The sequence below is a fragment of the Manihot esculenta genome, chromosome 9, assembly GCF_001659605.2.
Source record: "Manihot esculenta cultivar AM560-2 chromosome 9, M.esculenta_v8, whole genome shotgun sequence".
In the NCBI taxonomy this organism is placed as follows: domain Eukaryota; kingdom Viridiplantae; phylum Streptophyta; class Magnoliopsida; order Malpighiales; family Euphorbiaceae; genus Manihot; species Manihot esculenta.
The window spans coordinates 23509600-23534925 of record NC_035169.2 but is presented as its reverse complement, the minus strand read 5'-3'; the positions used below and the strand labels follow the sequence as shown (position 1 = coordinate 23534925).

Below are 25326 nucleotides of genomic sequence, written 5' to 3'. Positions count from 1 at the left end.
CTACAAAAATTGAAGCTTTTCTCTGTTCTTTTCAGAGTATATCACATATATATATACAAATCCAGTGTATCCTGCCATAACCCCATGAATAGCTGAATGTGCAAGAAGTGTACAATACAGACTGTCTGTGGCATTTGCAGGGATTGCACGGATCATGTACGTGGGATCGATATACTTCATCGTGAATAAATCATTCGGGTGGTCTCCAGACCACCAGTTCTTGAGCTCTGATTTCAACCACAGACCAACATCTAAGAAACCTGGATTACCTGATTCATCCCTCTGTTGTTTCTGGGCTTCAGTTCTTGGGATTATATCCTGTCCTGCCCCCTCGGCAACGACCAGCACTGCATGGCCGTTTTCTTTGAGACTCTTTTCGAGATATTCAAACAGCCCTCCTTTTCCTTCCAAGTAAAATTCTGTTTCAGGAATTAAACAGCAGTCGACATCACGGCTGCTCAGAGTCGCATGGAGTGCTATGTGGCCTGTGCTTCGACCCATTAGCTTCACTAGGCCGATCCCATTTACTGCACTCTCGGCCTCAACATGAGCTGCATTGATTGCTTGTTGAGCCATCTCCACAGCTGTCTGGAATCCAAAGGATCTGTCAATAATGCCTACATCATTGTCGACAGTTTTGGGAATTCCAGCAACTCCAATGTTCAGTTTCCGGCGACGAATTTCATCAAATATCTTTACTGCCCCACGCATTGTTCCATCCCCGCCAATGATGTAGACCTGTTCATTTGTATTAATACAGCCATAAGAAAAGACCCCAACTGGAATAGTTTCATAATTACAAAGTCATAAACTAGACTTGCTAAGTATATATCAATTATTGCTCATCAAGAGCATAGTTTAGATTGATGTATATTGCAGAATTGCAACCATTGAATAAGTAAACTACACTTTCAGCCTTTCCGGTTTTTCTTTTCTAAAGGCAAATTAATTAATTACATTCATGGATGGCGAGAAAACTGCTTTCAGTGGTCAAAATTTAACCATTATGCCCTTGTTTTGAATAAAAAATTTCGAAAGAAGTCGACTTAAGAGGTTTGCTTAATTTCAATCACCTTAATGCAAGAATGCAAGTTGTCAAACCATTCAACATTGATTTTAAGACCAATACTATCGTTATTGTCTGCTTCTGGCAACATCTCTGTCGTATGATAGACACATATCACTTGACATTATTGAAATATTAATATATAAAGTTTAAAATATTATCTTTGACCAAACAAATTACACCAAATATTTAGAATTTTTTTTGCCATTGTTTTTCATAGCGCTGTTATCAACTATAACAAGAAGGCAAAGGTTATAGCAGACAAATGCTTCTGTTCTAAATTTCTTAAAGGCTCTTATCATAAATCACATAGCTTGTTGAATTAAAAAGAGCTCCAGAAGTAGAAGCCAACCTGATTAAATCCCCGATTTTGAATGGCATCAACAATCTTATTGAGATCAAAGCCACCCCTGGACGTCTGCAGAGTTGTTCCACCTCTCTTATGCCAGTTATGGACAAGCTTCGGATTCAGCTCAATCGGTTCTCTTGAATAAAAACCTCTGTACCCAGAAACCACCCCATATATCTGACGCACCCCATATAGCTCCCACAACCCAACCACCAGCTCCCTGATCACCGTATTCATCCCAGGGCAAAGTCCTCCGCAGGTAACAATGGCTGCCCGAGTACTACTGGGATCAAAAAAGATTTGTTTCCGTGGACCGGCCCGATGGTAGGCAAGCTGGGAAGCGGAAGAAGAGAAGCTGCCAGAAAGGTCGATTCTGGCGGAGGATGATGTCTGATTGGGTGATGTAGAAGCCGTCAGATGGGTGGTATAATTTAAGTCCGTAATTGCTTGGATTATTCTTACATGAGAACACTTGGGATCAAACCCAAGGAAATTGCATGATCTAGCGTTATCTCCATACGTTTGGATAGTTAGGATTGGATCTCTCTATTTCTTAATGCAATTGACAATTGTTTTAATGCCTAAGGCCCAAGGACGTTCCTTGGCAATTTGTTAATTAGTAATTAATTAGAAGACGTTCCCTAATTAGTTTAATCATAAGGAGAGATAATGGTGGTGAGAAGCGTCTTCCATCCCCATAACTAATCTATTGAATCAACCCAAAAGAACAAAGTGTCTGTGATCAATCCCAATGACTAAAGTGGATCCAATACTTCAACTAGAGCTTTCTTATTATTTATTTCTCTTTTATTTTATTATTCGTTTATTTTAATTGCTTTTAGTAGTTTATTAATCAAATCAATTTCAAACTCCCTATTTTACTTTTACTGCAATTTATTTTTATTCCACTTTCAGTTTTTATCTCATTTTTAGTTTATCTCATTGTTTCAGTTATTTTATTGGTCTTGTTGAGAAAAATAAATAGGTAATTAATTCTCTGTGGATTCGATCCTTCACCACTATCTGCAGTTGTAAATTGTTGATAACCAGAAAGGTTATTTTTGACCGGCTTCGACAACCGCGAGTCAATATGAAATAAAATTAGCAAATAGTCTACAAATTGTCTTATAAAACAATTACATACCACTGCTAATTTCATTAATATGAAGCTCTAATCTTAAGATTTGGAAGGGCTTTTTGGCTGATGTAACATCATATAAAGAAAAACATATATTATCATACCATTATAAACTCAGAATAGCATATAAGAGAGCATAATTGCTCAACATGAATGGCAAATGGAATTAAGTCAACATGCATAAATTAATCAACAAAGATTTTTTAAAGAATGAGCCAATTTTTAAAAAGTATGATGCACCTATTCTTGTAGAGATTGTAGATTAAGCATGCTATATATGTGTAGATTTAAACCTATTTGGTATACATAGGCCTATTAACCCAAATAATCCAAACGTTTTAGTCAACACATCTCAAACATATATGTATTTTTCATACTTAGAAATTGAACATCTGAATGTTGGCTCCGATTTTAAGAACTGAAGAATGAAGATAAGAAAAAAATACATTTCAAACAATCATTCTTATGTATATTCATCTTTCCGTCCAAATCCAGTAAAAAAGAAATCATTTAATGAAGAGAAGCTTGAGCTTATATGGACTACCCCAGGTCAAATTTCTCCATAGAAGAAATATTCAGTTTCATCTACATAATAATCAAGTCAAACTCAATAATGGTCGAATAATATTTCTTTTTACCATTAAACCATTAGCATTAAAAAATGAAACTATAATAACCACCATTTACATTGGATTTGAGATCATCAATTATAAAATACTCTAAGGATGACGATGTAACAGAAAATAATGGACAAATTTACATGGAAGTTGTAACGACCCGGAAACCGGACCGCTACCGGCGCTAGGATCCAGATCGGCTTAAGGCCGCCGGGACCCGTAGCAAGCCTAACATACATCCTGTGAACCTGTTTAATCCCATACATGATCAACAACATACATAAAAATTTTAAACTTTTCTTTTCATTCATAAACCAAACTCAACCTGTGCATGCACTATACATAGACATTAACATTAAACCCACCTTGGAGTCCTCCTCAAAGCTCCAATGGGGTGACATAATCATGCATTAAGTTTGGTTAAACATACACATCAATAAAAAGATCATGTACTCATAAAGGGATAAACAACATACTAGGGTTAAGCACCACTCTATCCTCAATAACATCATTACATTACATTTCTATACTGTACTCTTACATTACATCATATTCATGTCCACACCTAGCTATTACAACAATATAACTCTACTCCTGCTGACCTCCTGGTCTACCCTGTACCTGCAAGCCTGGGGGTTAAAGGAGAGGGGTAAGCTATAAAGCCCAGTGAGTAGAATAGTAAAACATTCAATTTATATTTCATGCTTTCATGAAATGCAACACAGCACAAACAAATCACATCAAGGATGAACTTGTCACCAATATTCCTCTACATAGTCCAATCATGCCAGGGGCATAGAATGGGCCTCACTGGTCTTTCTCTTAACATAATATAACATAACATAACATAACATAACATAACATAACATTCCATAGTGCCAGGGGCGTAGAATGGCCCTCACTGGTCTTTCCATACCGTATCATCATCATACCATAACATATGAGGACTAAAGGATCATTCAACATTCATCCACATCATCATACTGTTATGCAATGCAACATATTCGTGAATTCTAATGCAAACAACCTAATACATCTCATGGCATTCATGATGCGTGAATCATGCTAAAACTTTCATTATTTGATTTAAAACATAAAGAGTTATTCCACTCACCTCTGGCTGAAGCTCTAAAGACTCTGAAGCAGCTATCTCACTGCTGAGGTCCTCGGTTCCTCGGGTCCGAACCTACACAGGTGGACTCAAATGAGGGACCTAACATACATGAACATGACTCTAAAAATACTCCCCAAAAAAACCCCTAAAACACCTCAAAACAATCATAGAAAACATGCAAGAAATGGCTAAACAGGGCACTTTCGGCGGCGGGTTTGGCGGCTAAAAGTCCTTCCAGAGCCGAAAGCCATGCACCTTCAGCGGCTGAAAGTGCTGAACAGAGACGAAACTCATGCATGTTTGGGGGCACCTTCGGCGGCCGAAACTCCCTTCCAGAGTCGAAAGTCCAACTTTCGGGGGTAGGGTTCGGCAGCCGAAACAAGCTACCACAGGCAGGTTCGGCGGCCGAAAGTCCTTTCGACGGCCGAAAGTCCTTTCGACGGCCGAATTTGAGTTCTATCAAAGGGCAGAAACTCAGCTCCCTCTTGTGCATATTGCCTCCCAAACCACATAAACATGCATAAACCTATTCTACAACATGCATACTCAAGCATACAAGCTCCTAGGGGCTTCAAACTATCCTAAACCCCATCTACAACACATCAAACATGCACATCCAACATACATTGTTCATAAACGTACATTAAACCCATAAACTCCACATAAATCTACACATGCATTTCTACCCCATAAAACCTCATAAAACTCAGTTAAAACATGAAAGGAACTATGGATCTACTCTTACCTCTTGTAGAACGAGAGGAGAGATGATCCAACTCGAAGATGAGAGAGATCCGCTCTTTGGTCTCTAAGTTTCCAAAACTTGCTCTTTTGTTCAAAACTCTTCAAATCAACATAAAGCTCGTTAAAACATGAAAGATCGGAGGAAAATTATTAAAAGCGAACCATGGGAGAGCAAGAACTCACCGTGGCCAAAAATGGGGAGAAAACTCGCCCGTTTCGGCCATGGAGCTCTTATATAGGGGCTGGCCAAACCACCTTTTGGCAGCCGAACGTGCCCCCACATCTCATGCAAGTTCGGCGGCCGAACATGAGGTTCGGCGGCCGAACCTGTGAAATTTTCGGAAGCCTAACTTGCCCCCCTAAACCATCCAATGCTCGGCGGCCGAACCTGGAAATGCCTCCATGGTCTTTTTCATTCAAAACTCAATTTCCTTTTTGTTTAAAACCATAAAACACATGAAAACATTTCATAAAAATATGATTTTACCCTTCTAGAGGTTTTCGACATCCGAGATTCCACCGGACGGTATGAATTTCGACACTGGAGTCTAGCCGGGTATTACATTCTCCCCCCCTTAAGAACATTCGTTCCCGAATGTTCCTCAACTAGCACATGCAATACATACAACATATCATACACATAAAACACATAGATACTAACCTTAAAAGAGATGAGGATGTTGCCGGAGCATAGACTCCCGTGTCTCCCAGGTACACTCCTCGATGTTGTGGTGATTCTAAAAGACTTTAACCATCGGGATTTCCTTGTTCCTTAGCTTTCTGATCTGAGTGTCTAGGATCCGTACTGGCTGCTCAACATAGGTGAAATCTCCTAGGATCTCTACATCAGGCTCACTAAGAACCTTGTCCGGATCTGACACGAACTTCCGTAATATAGAAACATGGAAAACCGGATGGATTCTCTCCATAGATGCAGGCAAGTCTAACTTGTACGATACATTCCCAATCTTTTGCAAGATCTCAAAGGGTTCGATGTACCATGGAGCTAGCTTACCTTTCTTTCCAAACCGAATCACCCCTTTCATAGGAGACACCTTGAGCAATACCAAATCCCCCTCCTGAAACTCTACCTGTCTTCTGCGGATATCTGCCTAACTCTTTTACCAACTCACAGCCGTCTTGATTCTGTCTCTGATCATGGGTACCACCCTACTGGTGATCTCTACTAACTCGGGCCCTGCTAAGGACCTCTCACCAACTTCTTCCCAGCAGACAGGTGACTTGCACTTCCTTCCATACAAAGCTTCATAAGGAGCCATTCCGATGCTAGCATGATAGCTGTTATTGTAGGCAAACTCCACCAAGGGTAGATGCTGCCTCCAAGAACTGCCAAAATCTAGCACACACATTCTGAGCATATCTTCTATAGTCTGGATGGTCCTCTCTGACTGTCCATCAGTCTGGGGATGGAAGGCAGTACTGAAATCCAACCTGGTACCCATAGCACTTTGCAGACTCCGCCAAAACCTGGAGGTGAACTGGGGCCCTCTATCAGACACTATAGAAACAGGAACCCCATGCAACCTAACAACCTCATCGACATACACCTGCGCCAACTTGTCCACAGAGTAGTTACTCCTGACAGGGATGAAGTGAGCAGATTTAGTGAGTTTGTCCACAATCACCCATATGGAGTCTAATCTGTTGGATGTTGTCGGTAATCCCACCACGAAATCTATAGCTATATTCTCCCATTTCCACTCTGGAATCGGCAGTGGGTTCAACATTCCAGCTGGCTTCTGGTGTTCCAGCTTCACCCTCTGACATACTTCGCAGGCTGACCCAAACTGTGCCACTTCTCTTTTCATAGCTAGCCACCAATACATTCTCTTCAAATCTTGATACATCTTGGTGACTCCAGAGTGAACGCTATATCTGGCATTATGAGCCTCCCTCATAATGTCTCCCTTTAGCTCTATGTCATCTGGTACACAAAATCTATTCCCATAGCGGAGGATCCCTTTGCTGTCAAATCTGAACTCCTCATTCTTGCCTGACTGAACAGTCCTGGCAATCTTCACTAACTCTGGGTCCTCGTGCTGTTTTTGATCCACCTGCTCCAGAAACACGGGTGCCACTCTCATCTGGGCAATCAAAGCACCTGTACCAGACAACTCCAACTGTAGACCTCCATTCATGAGCTGGAAGAACTCCCTCACTACTGGCCTCCTCTCTGCTGAAATATGGGACAAACTGCCAAGTGATTTCCGGCTTAAGGCGTTTGCCACAACATTCGCCTTACCCGGATGGTACTGGATCTTGCAATCATAGTCACTAAGCAGTTCTACCCATCTCCTCTGCCTCAGATTCAACTCTCTCTGACTCAGGATGTACTGCAGGCTCTTATGATCTGTGAAGATCTCACATTTAACCCCATAAAGGTAGTGCCTCCACATCTTGAGTGCAAAGATTACAGCTGCCATCTCTAGGTCATGTGTGGGGTAATTCAACTCATGCTTCTTCAGCTGCCTAGAAGCATAAGCAATTACCCTTTCATTCTGCATTAGCACACAACCTAGTCCCGCACGGGACGCATCACAGAACACTGTGAAATCCTCCTCACTGTTAGGCAGAGCTAACACTGGTGCTGAAGTCAACCTCTTCTTTAGCTCCTCAAAACTTTCCTCCCATTGGTCCGACCACACGAACCTCTGGTTCTTCTTAGTCAGTCTGGTCATAGGAGCTGCTATCTTAGAAAAGTCCTGAACGAACCTCCTGTAGTAACCTGCCAAACCCAAGAAGCTCTTGATCTCTGTCACTGTAGTGGGTCTAGGCCAGTTAGCCACAGCTTCTACCTTCTTAGGGTCCACTTCTATTCCTTATTCTGACACAACATGCCCCAGGAAGGAAATGCTCCTCAACCAGAACTCACATTTGGAGAACTTGGCATACAAGCCATGCTCCCTCAAAGTCTGTAAAACTGTCCTCAGATGATGGGCATGCTCCTCTGCATTCCTGGAATACACTAAGATATCATCTATGAAGACAATAACAAAGTGATCCAGGTGCTGGCTAAACATTCTGTTCATGAGATCCATGAATGCTGCAGGGGCATTGGTTAACCCGAACGGCATCACCAGGAACTCATAATGCCCATATCTGGTCCTGAATGCCATCTTCGATACATCCTCTTCCCTTATCCTCAGCTGATGGTACCCCGATCTTAGATCTATCTTGGAGAAACAACCTGCTCCTGCTAGCTGGTCGAATAGATCATCGATCCTTGGCAACGGGTACTTGTTCTTGGTAGTGACCTTGTTCAACTGCCTGTAGTCGATACAAAGTCTGAGGGATCCATCCTTCTTTCTTACAAAGAGCACTGGAGCACCCCAAGGTGAGGTACTCGGTCGGATGAAACCCCTATCTACCAGCTCTTGCAACTGTTCTTTCAACTCTTTCAACTCAGTTGGTGCCATCCTGTAGGGAGGGATAGAGATCGGTCTAGTTCCAGGCATCATTTCAATTTCAAACTCTATCTCCCTAGCAGGTGGTAAACCTGGCAGCTCGTCTGGAAAAACATCTAAGAACTCTCTGACCACTGGCACTGAGGCGGGCTCTCTGACATGACTATCCAGCTCTCTCACATGAGCTAGAAAACCCTGACAACCCCTCTTGAGCAGCCTACGAGCCTGTAGGGCTGATATCAAACCTCTAGGTGTACCCCTCCTGTCTCCTCTGAAGACAACCTCTGACCCATCCTGACATCTGAACCTGACTACCTTGTCTCTGCACTCCAAGGTAGCACCATGGGTAGATAGCCAATCCATCCCTAGAATGACGTCAAAATTTGTCAAATCTAGAACCACAAGGTCGGCGGAAAGGCATCTTCCCTCCACAAAAACTGGACTACACTGGCAGACTGACTCTGCCACTGACGGGTCACACTTGGGTCCACTGACCCATAGGGGACACTCTAACCCAGAGACCATCAATCCCAACCTCTCGATGGCCCTCGAAGCAATGAAAGAATGAGATGTACCAGGGTCCATTAATGCATACACATCAGAACACCCTATGATGAGGTTACCTGACACCACGGTGTTGGATGTGTTAGCCTCCTGCTGTGTCATGGTGAAGATCCGTGCTGGAGCTGATAGACCTTCACCTCTATACCCTGCCGAAGAAGAGGCTGACCCTCTCCCTCTGCCTCTGCCACTGGCCTGTGTTGCTGTAATACCCGGCTAGAGTCCGGCACCGGAATTCCTGTTGTTTGGTGGAATTCGGGGTGTCGGAATTCTATAAAAAAGTAGGATTTATGTTTTACTAAGTGGTGTGATTTGTATTGATGTGTTAAGGTTAAAGGAAGTGAGTTTTGAGTTGAAATAACCTAAGGCAGTTGAGCCAAGTTCGGCCGCCGAAGGTAAGTTCGGCCGCCGAAAGTGTTCGGCTTCCGAAGTTCAGGTTCGGCCCCCGAATGTTGCATGGTTTTGCATGTGATTGGGCAACCGAAGCTGAGGTGGCCAGTTAGCTGAGTCACTATTTTGGACAGCTGGTGGCCTCAGAATCTTGCCATGGGAAAGGCCACGCCTCTTATGACTCATCTGCAAGTGCTTAGGCTGTTCATGCAAGGATTTTGGTTAAGTGTTCAAAGGTTTTGGAGGTTTTGAAGTGTAAAAGCAAGTTTTTGAGTTTAGTGAGTTGGAAGAGAGATTGAGCCATTTTTCTTTGTTCAGATCGTTCAGCTTCTTGGTTATAGAAGGTAAGTGAAGATCTTGAACTTATTGTAAGGTTTTACAGAAGTTTTGTAGAGATTTGGTTAGAGATGCATGCTTAGGTTATTAATGGTAGTTTTGATGAGTTATGCATGTATACATGTTTATGTGTTATTTTGATTTGGTTGTTGGGGTTATTAGATAGTTTTGGACCCCTGTGAACATATACTTGAGTATATGTGTGTGGACTAGTTGAAGTATGCATGTTTTGAGAAGTTGAAGGGAAGAAGGAGATGGTTTGCCGTTGAAGCTGAGTTCTGGATGAACTCAGGTTCGGCAGCCGAAGGTTCATTCGGCCGCCGAACCTCCTGCATGGTGGCTTGGTTGCCACAGCTTGCCCCCGAGTGTTTTTATATGTTCGGCTCTGTTTGGGGGATTCGGCCGCCGAAGGTGCCGCCGAAGGTGCTTGAGTTTCGTCTCTGGAGAGGACATTCGGCCGCCGAACCTGCCGCCGAAAGTGTTCTGTCCAGCTTTTCTTTTGCATGCTTTGCATGAGTTTTAGAGTGAGATTAAAGGGATTCTTGGGTAGTTCATTTAAGGTAGTTTGGTCCCTCATTTCAGTCTTTATGTGTTTATACAGACTAGAGGAACCAGAGAGAGCAGCAGTGAGTACTGCTCCAGAGTTTACTGATCCTGCAGAGTCAGTCCAGAGCCAGAGGTGAGTGGAACTAAACTTAGTGTTTTTAATGAAACAATGAAATGTTTTAGCATATCTCATGCATCATGATTATGCAAATAGGTTGACTGCATTAGTATTCACAAATATGGTGCATTGCATTATTAATTGTTGGTGTGAGTAAATGCTGAATGATCCAATAGTCTCTGAGCTAAGACCAGGAGCCTTTGACTACGCCCTGGCAAGTATAGTAAAGACCAGGAGCCTTTGACTACGCCCTGGCAATGGTAAGTACAGAGGTGTTATACACATATACATATATGACAGGAAGACCAGGTGCTCGATTCTACGCCCTGGCACAGAAGTTACTGAGGCTATGTGGTGACAGGTTTACTCTTGATGTGGCTTGTCTGTGTTATGACGCATTCCATGAGATCATATTTTATGACTGATTTTATTATTCTACTCACTGGGCTATAGAGCTCATCCCACTCCCTTAATCCCAGTCTTGCAGGATTCAGTGTACAGTGTACAGAGGGAAAGTCCAGAAGAGTTCAGAAAGAGAAACTGAGACTTGTATTCGTTTAAAGTGGACATGTATTTTATCAGTTGTATATGTAGTTAGAGTTGTGCTTGCCTTAGTGGTTTGTAATGTAAATCTTTGGTTTATGTACATGATCTGTATATGTATATGTTTTACATAGTATGTGAAAAACCAGGCTTAACAGGTATGAAACAACCTATCTAGAGCAAGCTCTAGTCAGGGGTACAGAGTACTGAGTACAGAGATAGTGCATGCACAGGTTAAGCCTTGGTTCAGAAAAGAGTCTTTATTTTCACAGAAAATGTATGATCATGTATGAGATTTACAGGTACACAGAGAGTATAGCAGGCTTGCTACGGGTTCTAGCGGCCTTAAGCCGACCTGAATCCTAGCGCCGGTGACGGTCCATTTTGGGGTCGTTACAGATTGGTATCAGAGCCCTAGGTTCATATGATCGGACCTATAGAGAGAGTGTCGGGCTCATAGATATTAGAGTTGGTCAAGCACAATAGGAATCATGTCCACTAGGATAGGATGTTGAGTCCTGTCTTTTTGATGCTATGAGATGCATATGCATGTGTTTTGCTGAGTAAGATATATGTGTTTATGTGCTGATATGCTATAGTATGTGTTGTTGTACAGAGTTAAGATGCGAGGAACTCGTCGATCAGCTCGATTGACTGAAGTCCCATCAGATAGTGAGGGAGTAGCTGCTCGTCCTCCTGCATTGCCAAGGGCAAGGTCTCAGAGATCTAGCAGGGAAGGCATGTCAATAGACCCTAGAAGGTCTGTAGACGAGAGCAGAAGAGGGGTAGTTAGAGGAGGTGGATCAGAAGAAGTGAGGGAGGCCATGGAGACTGATCCGTCTATGGATGAAGGTATGGGAGAATCTGAGGGAGGCGTTCAGGCCTCAGGTTATGGTTATCCATCCTTGTTTCAGGATCCAGAGTATCCGATGGAGGGTATGTCGGAATACTCTCGTTTTGACCCATATCCTACATACATGCCATATATGCCATATCCTCACTATTACCCATCATATCCACCATATCCTATGTATCCACCCTCCCCTATACATCCAAGTGCAGCACACCCAGAAATAATTGAACCAGCACCTCCACCACCACAAACAGAACCAGTAGCCCCTGTTGCCCAAATTTTTCCATCTAGTTCATCTGGAAGTAAGGTAAAGATGACTGAGTACCTTAAATTGGATGCTCCTAAGTTCAATACAGGAGATGATCCGTTTGAGTACTTGAGATTTGTGAAGATGATTACTGATGAGTTGGGTGCAGATGACAGTAGAGCCATAGAGATGGCAGGATTTACACTGAAGTGTAAGAAGGCTCGGGAATGGTTTAAGAACTATATAGAGCCCAGAATGAACAGTATGTCGTGGGGAGAGTTCGCTAATGAGTTTGCAGGGTGGGCTTTTCCTGATAGTTCCAGGGAGATGAAGATAATTGAGTTTGAACAGTTGAGACAAACAGATGAGATGACTGTTGATGAGTTCACAGATAAGTTCCTAGATCTGCTTCAGTACGTGGGTCAGGCCTATGATACTGATCAGAAGAAGGCGAGGAGATATACCATGAGACTTCATCCTAGGTATTCTTCTTTGATCCTTCCAGCAGAGAAGGAGAGTTTTCACTCTATTATAGATGCAGCCAGAAAGATGGAAGCTAGTGCCAATATTCAGAAACAGTCAAAGGCACAGGCTTCGGGTTCTAAGGCCCCCAGTTCAGGTTCTACAGGCAGTAAGAGATGGGATAGAGCGAGAGGAACAAGGAAAGGGTTCTGGAGTAAAGTCAAGTCAGGTCTGGGAATGGGTAGTGGCTCAAGCTCTGGCACAGCTGTTCCAGCATGTAGGAGATGTGGGAGACCACACAGAGGAACTTGTCAGTTGGGATCTACAGCTTGTTTTAGATGTGGACAGGAAGGGCATATTGCTCGAGAGTGTCCTCAGGTGACTTTTGTGGCACCTTCCCAGCAGATGAGTTCAGGCAGTGTAGCACAGCCAGTAGGGCAGCCAGTGGCTTCAGCTATACCTCAGGGTAGTGGTAGAGGTAGAGGGAGAGGGGCAGCCTCTACTTCAGCAGCAGGTTCCCGAGGTGGAAATCCTGTAGCCCCAGCACGGATTTTCACTATGACTCAGGAGGAGGCTAATACATCGAACACAGTGGTGTCAGGTAATCTCATCATTGGGTGTTCTGATGTGTATGCTTTGATGGACCCCGGTGCTTCTCATTCCTTTGTTGCTTCGAGAGCCATAGAGAGATTGGGTTTGATCAGTTCTGAGTTAGAGTATCCTCTCTGGGTCAGTGGACCCAAATGCGACCCATCAGTGGCAGTGTCAGTCTGTCGTTTCAGTCCAGTATTCATAGAGGGTAGATGCCTTCCAGCTGACCTTGTGGTTCTAGATTTGACGGATTTTGATGTCATTCTAGGGATGGATTGGCTATCTACCTATGGTGCTACCTTGGACTGCAGAGACAAGGTAGTGAGTCTCAGAGACCAGGATGGGTCAGCGTGTGTCTTCAGAGGAGATAGGAGAGGTATACCCAGAGGTCTGATTTCAGCCCTTCAGGCTCGTCGTTTGCTTAGGAGGGGTTGTCAGGGGTTTCTAGCTCATGTGAGAGAGCTAGACAGTCAGGTTAGGGAACCAGCTACAGTACCAGTTGTTCGAGAGTTTCCAGATGTGTTCCCAGACGACTTATCAGGACTACCACCTGGTAGGGAGATAGAGTTTGAAATAGAATTGCTGCCTGATACCAGACCTATCTCTATTCCTCCCTACAGGATGGCGCCAGCAGAGTTAAAAGAGTTAAAAGAACAGTTGCAGGACTTGGTAGATAAGGGTTTCATCCGCCCTAGTACCTCACCTTGGGGTGCTCCAGTACTCTTTGTCAGAAAGAAGGATGGATCCCTCAGACTTTGTATTGACTACAGACAGTTAAACAAGGTCACTACCAAGAATAGATATCCTTTGCCTAGGATTGATGATTTATTTGACCAGCTAGCTGGAGCAGGTTGTTTCTCTAAAATAGATCTGAGATCCGGATATCATCAGTTGAGAGTCAGAGAGACAGATGTACCTAAGACAGCATTCCGGACCAGATATGGGCACTATGAATTCTTAGTGATGCCGTTCGGGTTGACTAATGCCCCTGCCGCATTCATGGATCTCATGAATAGAGTTTTCAGTGAGTTTCTGGATCACTTTGTGATTGTTTTTATTGATGACATCTTAGTGTATTCCAGAAATGCAGAAGAGCATGCCCATCATCTGCGGATAATTTTGCAGACACTGAGAGAGCATGGTTTGTATGCCAAGTTCTCGAAGTGTGAGTTTTGGTTGAGGAGCATTTCTTTCTTGGGCCATGTGGTGTTAGCAGATGGTATTGAGGTAGATCCCAAGAAGATAGAGGCTGTAGCTAACTGGCCCAGACCCACGACAGTGACTGAGATTAAAAGCTTTCTGGGACTGGCAGGTTACTACAGGAGGTTCGTACAGGATTTCTCCAAGATAGCAGCTCCTATGACCAAACTGACTCAGAAGAACCAGAAGTTTATCTGGTCAAACCAGTGTGAAGAGAGCTTTGAGGAGCTCAAGAGGAGATTGACTACAGCACCAGTGCTAGCTCTGCCTGTTAGTGATAAGGAGTTCACAGTGTTCTGTGATGCGTCTCGAGTGGGATTGGGTTGTGTTCTGATGCAGCAGGATAGGGTGATTGCTTATGCTTCTAGACAGTTAAAGAAGCACGAGTTGAATTACCCCACCCATGACCTTGAGATGGCAGCAGTTATCTTTGCACTCAAGATGTGGAGGCATTATCTCTACGGGGTTAAATGCGAGATCTTCACTGATCACAAAAGTTTACAGTACATCTTGAGCCAAAGGGAGCTGAATTTGAGGCAGAGAAGATGGGTAGAATTGCTTAGTGATTATAATTGTAAGATCCAGTATCATCCGGGTAAGGCGAATGTTGTGGCAGACGCCCTAAGTCGGAAATCACTAGGCAGTTTATCTCATATAGCAGCAGAGCGAAGACCAATAGTGATGGAGCTTTATAAGCTCATTGAGGAGGGATTACAGCTAGAATTGTCTGGTACAGGTGCGTTGATAGCACAGATGAGAGTGACACCAGTGTTTCTGGAGCAGATAGCACAGAGACAGCACGAGGACCCTGAGTTAATGAAAATTGCCAGGACTGTTCAGTCAGGCAACGGTGCAGAGTTCAGATTTGACAGCAAAGGGATCCTTCGTTTTGGAAATCGACTTTGTGTACCAGATAATAGCAGTCTGAAGGAAGACATTATGAGGGAAGCTCATAATGCAAGGTATAGTATTCACCCAGGAGCCACCAAGATGTATCGAGACCTAAAGAGAGTGTATTGGTGGCCAGCCATGAAAAAGGGAGTGGCGCAGTTTGTGACAGCCTGTGAGACTTGTCAGAGAGTGAAGTTAGAACATCAGAAGCCGGCTGGAATGCTTAACCCACTGCCGATTCCAAAATGGAAATGGGAAAACATAGCTATGGATTTTGTAGTGGGCTTACCAGCAGCGTCCAACAGGATAGACTCGATATGGGTGATTGTGGACAGACTCACGAAATCTGCTCATTTCATTCCAGTTAGGAGTAACTATTCTGTGGATAAGTTGGCACAGGTTTATCTGGATGAGATAGTAAGATTGCATGGAGTCCCAGTGTCTATAGTTTCAGACAGAGGACCTCAGTTTACCTCCAGATTCTGGCGAAGTTTGCAGAGTGCTATGGGCACGAGATTAGAGTTTAGTACTGCTTTCCACCCACAGACTGATGGGCAGTCAGAGAGGACCATCCAGACCATTGAGGATATGCTCAGAATGTGCGTGTTAGACTTTGGCGGTTCTTGGAGGCAGCATCTACCTTTGGTGGAGTTTGCCTACAATAACAGTCATCATGCTAGCATTGGGATGGCTCCTTATGAAGCATTATATGGGAGGAAGTGTAGATCACCTGTTTGTTGGGAAGAGGTAGGAGAGAAAGCTCTTACCGGACCAGAGTTGATAGAAATTACCAGGAAAACAGTGCCTGTGATCAAAGAGAGGATCAGAATAGCACAGAGTAGACAGAAAAGCTACGCAGATGTTCGCAGGAAACTGTTAGAGTTTCAAGAGGGAGATTGGGTATTGCTAAAAGTGTCTCCAATGAAAGGAGTGGTTCGTTTTGGGAAGAAAGGTAAGTTAGCTCCACGATACATTGGACCCTTTGAGATTTTACAGAGGATCGGAAATGTATCATATAAGCTTGATTTACCTACTCCTATGGAGAGGATTCACCCGGTGTTTCATGTTTCTATGCTACGGAAATTTGTGTCAGATCCGGATCAGGTTATTAGTGAGCCTGATGTGGAGATTCTAGGGGATCTCACTTATGTAGAGCAGCCAGTACGGATTCTGGACACACAGATCAGACAGCTAAGGAACAAGGAGATTCCGATGGTGAAAGTGTTGTGGAACCACCATAACCTAGAAGAGTGCACGTGGGAGACACGGGAGTCTATGCTCCAGCAGTATCCACATCTGTTTTGAGGTTCGTTTCCTCCTTTTATTTTGATTATTGTTTGTTTTAGGAACATCCGAGGACGAATGTTCTTAAGGAGGGGAGAATGTAATACCCGGCTAGAGTCCGGCACCGGAATTCCTGTTGTTTGGTGGAATTCGGGGTGTCGGAATTCTATAAAAAAGTAGGATTTATGTTTTACTAAGTGGTGTGATTTGTATTGATGTGTTAAGGTTAAAGGAAGTGAGTTTTGAGTTGAAATAACCTAAGGCAGTTGAGCCAAGTTCGGCCGCCGAAGGTAAGTTCGGCCGCCGAAAGTGTTCGGCTTCCGAAGTTCAGGTTCGGCCCCCGAATGTTGCATGGTTTTGCATGTGATTGGGCAACCGAAGCTGAGGTGGCCAGTTAGCTGAGTCACTATTTTGGACAGCTGGTGGCCTCAGAATCTTGCCATGGGAAAGGCCACGCCTCTTATGACTCATCTGCAAGTGCTTAGGCTGTTCATGCAAGGATTTTGGTTAAGTGTTCAAAGGTTTTGGAGGTTTTGAAGTGTAAAAGCAAGTTTTTGAGTTTAGTGAGTTGGAAGAGAGATTGAGCCATTTTTCTTTGTTCAGATCGTTCAGCTTCTTGGTTATAGAAGGTAAGTGAAGATCTTGAACTTATTGTAAGGTTTTACAGAAGTTTTGTAGAGATTTGGTTAGAGATGCATGCTTAGGTTATTAATGGTAGTTTTGATGAGTTATGCATGTATACATGTTTATGTGTTATTTTGATTTGGTTGTTGGGGTTATTAGATAGTTTTGGACCCCTGTGAACATATAATTGAGTATATGTGTGTGGACTAGTTGAAGTATGCATGTTTTGAGAAGTTGAAGGGAAGAAGGAGATGGTTTGCCGTTGAAGCTGAGTTCTGGATGAACTCAGGTTCGGCAGCCGAAGGTTCATTCGGCCGCCGAACCTCCTGCATGGTGGCTTGGTTGCCACAGCTTGCCCCCGAGTGTTTTTACATGTTCGGCTCTGTTTGGGGGATTCGGCCGCCGAAGGTGCCGCCGAAGGTGCTTGAGTTTCGTCTCTGGAGAGGACATTCGGCCGCCGAACCTACCGCCGAAAGTGTTCTGTCCAGCTTTTCTTTTGCATGCTTTGCATGAGTTTTAGAGTGAGATTAAAGGGATTCTTGGGTAGTTCATTTAAGGTAGTTTGGTCCCTCATTTCAGTCTTTATGTGTTTATACAGACCAGAGGAACCAGAGAGAGCAGCAGTGAGTACTGCTCCAGAGTTTACTGATCCTGCAGAGTCAGTCCAGAGCCAGAGGTGAGTGGAACTAAACTTAGTGTTTTTAATGAAACAATGAAATGTTTTAGCATATCTCATGCATCATGATTATGCAAATAGGTTGACTGCATTAGTATTCACAAATATGGTGCATTGCATTATTAATTGTTGGTGTGAGTAAATGCTGAATGATCCAATAGTCTCTGAGCTAAGACCAGGAGCCTTTGACTATGCCCTGGCAGGTATAGTAAAGACCAGGAGCCTTTGACTACGCCCTGGCAATGGTAAGTACAGAGGTGTTATACACATATACATATATGACAGGAAGACCAGGTGCTCGATTCTACGCCCTGGCACGGAAGTTACTGAGGCTATGTGGTGACAGGTTTACTCTTGATGTGGCTTGTCTGTGTTATGACGCATTCCATGAGATCATATTTTATGACTGATTTTATTATTCTACTCACTGGGCTATAGAGCTCATCCCACTCCCTTAATCCCAGTCTTGCAGGATTCAGTGTACAGTGTACAGAGGGAAAGTCCAGAAGAGTTCAGAAAGAGAAACTGAGACTTGTATTCGTTTAAAGTGGACATGTATTTTATCAGTTGTATATGTAGTTAGAGTTGTGCTTGCCTTAGTGGTTTGTAATGTAAATCTTTGGTTTATGTACATGATCTGTATATGTATATGTTTTACAGAGTATGTGAAAAACCAGGCTTAACAGGTATGAAACAACCTATCTAGAGCAAGCTCTAGTCAGGGGTACAGAGTACTGAGTACAGAGATAGTGCATGCACAGGTTAAGCCTTGGTTCAGAAAAGAGTCTTTATTTTCATAGAAAATGTATGATCATGTATGAGATTTACAGGTACACAGAGAGTATAGCAGGCTTGCTACGGGTTCTGGCGGCCTTAAGCCGACCTGAATCCTAGCGCCGGTGACGGTCCATTTTGAGGTCGTTACAGTTGCGGCTGGAGCTACTGGCTGTGCCACACTACCAGAAGCTGTATGCTGGGGCTGTGTCATAAAAGCTGCTCTAGGACACTCCCGTGCCATGTGTCCCTCCTGCCCACATCTGAAGCAGGCTGACGTCCCAACCAAACATACTCCTTTGTGCGGCTTCCCACACTTCTTGCATACTACATTATCTGCACATGAGCTCGAGCCACCTCCTAATCCCAGACTTGACTTGATCTTGTTCCAGAACTTGTTCTTCTTTGACTTCTTGGTGGTACTGCTCCACCTCTTACTGCCTGAACTCAGAGAAGAAGGGTATAATCTTGCCCCACCGGGGGTCTTGGAACCAGAAGGCTGTGCCACTGACTGTTTGACTTTCCCTTTGATGATTGCACTAGCCTCCATCCTCTGAGCCATATCCACTATGGCATTGAAACTCTCCCTCTCTGCTGACTGGATCAAGGAGGAATACCTGGAATGGAGCCTCATGATATACCTCCTTGACTTCTTTTGATCTATGTCCAGGTTTTGCCCTGTAAACGACAACAGCTCCAAAAACCTATCTGCGTACTCATCTACACTCATCTCCTCTGATTGCCTCAACTGCTCGAATTCTATCATCTTCAACTCTCTTGAACTGTCAGGGAAAGCCCATCCTGCAAATTCATTTGCAAACTCCTCCTATGATAGGCTGTCCAACCTCGGGTTCACATAATTCTTAAACCACTCTCGGGCCTTCTTGCATTTCAGTGTGAACCCAGCCATCTGAATGGCTCTACTGTCATTAGCTCCTATCTCATTTGTAATCACCTTGACCCTCTCCAGGTACACAAACGGGTCATCACAGGTTTCAAACTGGAGAGCACCCAGCTTTATGTAATGGGTCATCTTGACCTTGCTCCCCTCAGATGAGCTAGGTTTAGGCATTTGGGTTTCTGGGACAGTAGGTGCTGCTGGTGGTGGAGGAGGTGCAGCATCCCCTGGGGTAGGGTTTGCTGTACCTGGATAGAAAGATGGGGGTGGGTACATAGGGTACTGTGGGTACGGTGGGTAGAAAGGTGGGTATGGCATCTGAGAGTGATAAGGGTTAAAACTGGGGTAATCCGATGTACCTCCCATCGAATACCCGGGATTTTGTGAAAAGGGTGGGTAGTAAGGTGGCTGAACAAATCCCGAGGCTTGGGTGCCTCTTTGGGACTCTCCCGTTCCCTCTTCCGACATACTTACTCCGAGACTGCCATCCCTCCTCTGATCCATATCCATCTGATCCCCCACATCCTTTGACATATCCCTTTGCACTGTTCCCCTTACTGATCTGCTTCTTCCCAGATCCAAAGACCTTCTAGGGTCTTTTACTGCTCTATCTCTGCTGGACCTACTTGACATTGCCCTAGGCAATGCTGGAGGACAGGCATCAGTGCCCTCGTCCTGAGGTGGTACTCCAGTCAATCGCGCAGATCGACGAGTTTCTCTCATTCTGTTTTCTGAAAACAGCACACATCACATAGAACATCAGCATCATATGGTTCATGTGGAAACACATGAACCTGCATCACATACATATCATACATATCATAGCATTAATGCACATGCATATCATCATGGCATTTCACATCATCATACTAGACAGGACTCAACATCCTATCCTAGTGGACATGATCTTTCCTATTGTGCTTGACCTTCTATAACCTTTATGAGCCCGACACTCTAGGTTCGACCATATGAACCTAGGGCTCTGATACCACTCTGTAACGACCCGAAAATCGGACCGCTACCGGCGCTATGATCCAGATCGGCTTAAGGCCGCCAGGAGCCGTGGCAAGCCTAACATACATCCTGTGAACCTGTTTAATCCCATACATGACCAACAACATACATAAAAATTTTAAACTTTTCTTTTCATTCATAAACCAAACTCAACCTGTGCATGCACTATACATAGACATTAACATTAAACCCACCTTGGAGTCCTCCTCAAAGCTCCAATGGGGTGACATAATCATGCATTAAGTTTGGTTAAACATACACATCAATAAAAAGATCATGTACTCATAAAGGGATAAACAACATACTAGGGTCAAGCACCACTCTATGGTCAATAACATCATTACATTACATTTCTATACTGTACTCTTACATTACATCATATTCATGTCCACGCCTAGCTATTACAACAATATAACTCTACTCCTGCTGACCTCCTGGTCTACCCTGTACCTGCAAGCCTAGGGGTTAAGGGAGAGGGGTGAGCTATAAAGCCCAGTGATCAGAATAGTAAAACATTCAATTTATATTTCATGCTTTCATGAAATGCAACACAGCACAAACAAATCACATCAAGGATGAACTTGTCACCAATAGTCCTCTACATAGTCCAATCATGCCAGGGGCGTAGAATGGGCCTCACTGGTCTTTCTCTTAACATAACATAACATAACATAACATAACATTCCATAGTGCCAGGGGCGTAGAATGGGCCTCACTGGTCTTTCTCTTAACATAGTGCCAGGGGCGTAGAATGGGCCTCACTGGTCTTTCCATACCGTATCATCATCATACCATAACATACGAGGACTAAAGGATCATTCAACATTCATCCACATCATCATACTGTTATGCAATGCAACATATTCGTGAATTCTAATGCAAACAACCTAATACATCTCATGGCATTCATGATGCGTGAATCATGCTAAAACTTTCATTATTTGATTTAAAACATAAAGAGTTATTCCACTCACCTCTGGCTGAAGCTCTAAAGACTCTGAAGCAGCTATCTCACTGCTGAGGTCCTCGGTTCCTCGGGTCCGAACCTACACAGGTGGACTCAAATGAGGGACCTAACATACATGAACATGACTCTAAAAATACTCCACAAAAAACCTCCTAAAACACCTCAAAACAATCATAGAAAACATGTAAGAAATGGCTAAACAGGGCACTTTCGGCGGCGGGTTTGGCGGCCGAATGTCCCTCCAGAGCCGAAAGCCATGCACCTTCGGCGGCACCTTCGGCGGCCGAAAGTGCTGTACAGAGACGAAACTCATGCATGTTCGGGGGCACCTTCGGCGGCCGAAACTCCCTTCCAGAGCCGAAAGTCCAACTTTCGGAGGCAGGGTTCGGCAGTCGAAACAAGCTACCACAGGTAGGTTCGGCAGTCGAAACAAGCTACCACAGGTAGGTTCGGCAGTCGAAACAAGCTACCACAGGTAGGTTCGGCGGCCGAAAGTCCTTTTGGCGGCCGAACCTGAGTTCTACCAAAGGGCAGAAACTCAGCTCCCTCTTGTGCACATTGGCTCCCAAACCACGTAAACATGCATAAACCTATTCTACAACATGCATACTCAAGCATACAAGCTCCTATGGGCTTCAAACTATCCTAAACCCCATCTACAACACATCAAACATGCACATCCAACATACATTGTTCATAAACGTACAGTAAACCCATAAACTCCACATAAACCTACACATGCATTTCTACCCATAAAACCTCATAAAACTCAGTTAAAACATGAAAGGAACTATGGATCTACTCTTACCTCTTGTAGAACGAGAGGAGAGACGATCCAACTCGAAGATGGGAGAGATCCGCTCTTTGGTCTCTAAGTCTCCAAAACTTGCTCTTTTGTTCAAAACTCTTCAAATCAACATAAAGCTCGTTAAAACATGAAAGATCGGAGGAAAATCATTAAAAACGAACCATAGGAGAGCAAGAACTCACCGTGGCTGAAAATGGGGAGAAAACTCCCCCGTTTCGGCCATGGAGCTCTTATATAGGGGCTGGCCAAACCACCTTTCAGCAGCCGAACATGCCCCCACATCTCATGCAAGTTCGGCGGCCGAACATGAGGTTCGGCGGCCGAACCTGTGAAATTTTCGGAAGCCTAACTTGCCCCCCTAAACCATCCAATGTTCGGCGGCCGAACTTGAGGTTCGGCAGCCGAACCTGGAAATGCCTCCATGGTCTTTTTCATTCAAAACTCAATTTCCTTTTTGTTTAAAACCATAAAACACATGAAAACATTTCATAAAAACATGATTTTACCCTTCTAGAGGTTTTCGACATCCGAGATTCCACCGGACGGTAGGAATTCCGACACCAGAGTCTAGCCGGGTATTACAGAAGTTATAAGTGTAAGATTTTCTCACTGATAACGACATCAGTTGAAGCACAATATCTTAAGCACAAAGACACAAAATATGATTGTTTATATGTCTACCTTTATTGTAAGAGTTCCTCTGTCCTTCTTATCCTTAATCTTCAACATGTAAAGGGATGGTAGTAGTCTTAACTCCATCTCTTTCCAAGTTTCTCCTTCCAGCTCAATTAAATGCACTTTTGTTATTCTCAGTCTCTTGTCTTGCCCAATATCATGATCAAACACCTATTGGAAGAGTTTTATCACATCATTTGCATAAGAGGTAATCACTCTACCATACTCTTTATTGAAAACCTTTTCCATGAATCAAATGGATCCTTAGCTGGAACATTGTTATCATATAAAATCTTTGAACAAAAATTAATAATAAAGACCAACTTGTAATCATATTCTCACAAAAATAAAATTAGAACAACCTGTAATCACATAATCATAAAAATAAAATCAAATAAAATTTCAGAATAGAGGAACATTTTAGCTCTTACAACCTATAAACAAACACAAATCCTATAGAGAAGGAAATAAAAAATAAATACAAAGACATGGTAAATTTGGGGTAGAGGCAACAGATCTGAAGTGGAAAAGCTTAAAATAACATTTATCTTCATTATTTCCATTTCGAGAACCACTAAGAGCTTAACAATCAGAGATGGCCTCCATCATAGCTGGTTGAAAGCATGGTTGTTCCTTCTATCATCAAAACTCTATTAGTACCACTAAATAGAAATCTAAATTGGAAAAGGCTAAAATCATATTTACATAACAATTCAGCTTCATTTTTAGCATTGCAGAGAGCTCACTAATAGGAGGTTTTCTCCATTGCAACCGATTGAAATTGACACAAAAAGTTCTAAATCCAAAGACATTAACAAAGGAGGTAGGGAAATTGATCTACAAGTTGGAGATGGCACTGGTGAGCCTGAAATTGCCGAAAATCAAGCTTCAAGATAGCAGCGACGTTCCTCGTCTATCCCCACCCGTCGTCCTGAACCGAGAGCCAAAAGTCCCTCCAGAGCCGAAACTCAGTCACTTTCGGCGGCACAAAACATAAACACATACAACTCACATTATTCATAAACTCACAAAAACACTATCAACATGCATAAACTCTAACACATGCATTTCTACCCCATGAAACATCTTAAAACTTGCTTACAACATACAAGAAGGGTAGGATCTAAACTTACCTCTTGAAAATCGAGAGGAAAGACGATCCTAGCTTGGAGATGAGGAGAAATCAACCCTTTGTCTCCAAGTTCCCAAAACTCGTTCTTTGCTCGAAAATCTTCAAAACCAAGTTGAAAACTCATGAAAATCATGAAAACTCGAAGGAAGAAACTCAAAATCAACGAGGGACGGCGAAGAACTCACCTTGGCCGAAAATGGGGAGAAAAGCTCGCTCGTTTTGGACAGGGGACCCCTTTATAGGTGGCTGGCCAGGCCACTTTCGAGGGCCTAACGTGCCTTCGCATGCATGCCATGTTCGGCGGTCGAACATGAAGTTCGGCGGCCGAACCTGGATTTCTCTCTTATGCCTTCAGGGGCCTAAAGCACTCCCAAAGCGCATGCATGTTCGGCGGCCGAACTTGAGGTTCGGCGGCCGAACCTGAGTTTTCCTCCAAGGTTATTTTCATGAAAAAAACTCATTTTCTTTCTTGCTTAAAACATAAAATACGTTAAAACATTTTGTAAAAACATGGTTTCACCCTTCTAGAGGTTTTCGACACCCGAGATTCCACCAGACAGTAGGAATTCCGGTACCGGGGTCTAGCCGGGTATTACAGCTTTGGCGGGAGCTTGGTCCACGTGAAGTGAGCGTTGAAGCGAGTCCATGTGCATGTGTCCCATGCTTGCCTTTTGCACATGTGAGGCGTGTGGCTCGGCCATGAGTGCAAGGTGGAGTCCATGTGCGCGTGCTTTGATGAAGCGCATTGGTCCCGTGTACGTGAATTGATGAAGTGCGTTGGTCCCATGCAAGAATGGTGTAACGACCCCAAAATGGACCGCCACCGGCTCTAGGATTCAGGTCAGCTTAAGGCCGCCAGAACCTATAGCAAGCCTGCTATACTCTCTGTGTACCTGTAAAATCTCATACATGATCATATATTTTATGTGAAAATAAAAATTTTTCTCTGAACCAAGGCTCAACCTGTGCATGCACTATCTCTGTACTGCTAAACACCTGACTAGAGCTCGCTCTAGATGGGTTAACTCATACCTGTTAAGCCTGGCTTTTCACCTATTCGTAAAACAGTTATACAAACAGAACATGTATACAAAAAGATTTACAGAACAACTAGATCAAGCACAACTCTGACTCTGTACAACTATTACATTTCTTTATATTATTACATGTCCACACTATACTATTACAAGACTCCTTTCTTTTCCTGTACTCTTCTGAACTTTCCCTGTACACTGGACCCGCAAGACTGGGATTAAGGGAGTGGGATGAGCTCTATAGCCCAG

General features: G+C 43.6%; 1 protein-coding gene across 1 annotated transcript; it reads right to left on the bottom strand.

Annotated features, from left to right (window-relative positions):
• Positions 1-24764, bottom strand: LOC110623235 (ATP-dependent 6-phosphofructokinase 2). Its single transcript, XM_043960158.1, is given in 4 exon segments — positions 1-738; positions 1419-1788; positions 1790-1861; positions 24640-24764. Coding segments are annotated over 4 exon segments (1305 nt in total).
• Positions 24765-25326: the final 562 nt, after the last annotated feature.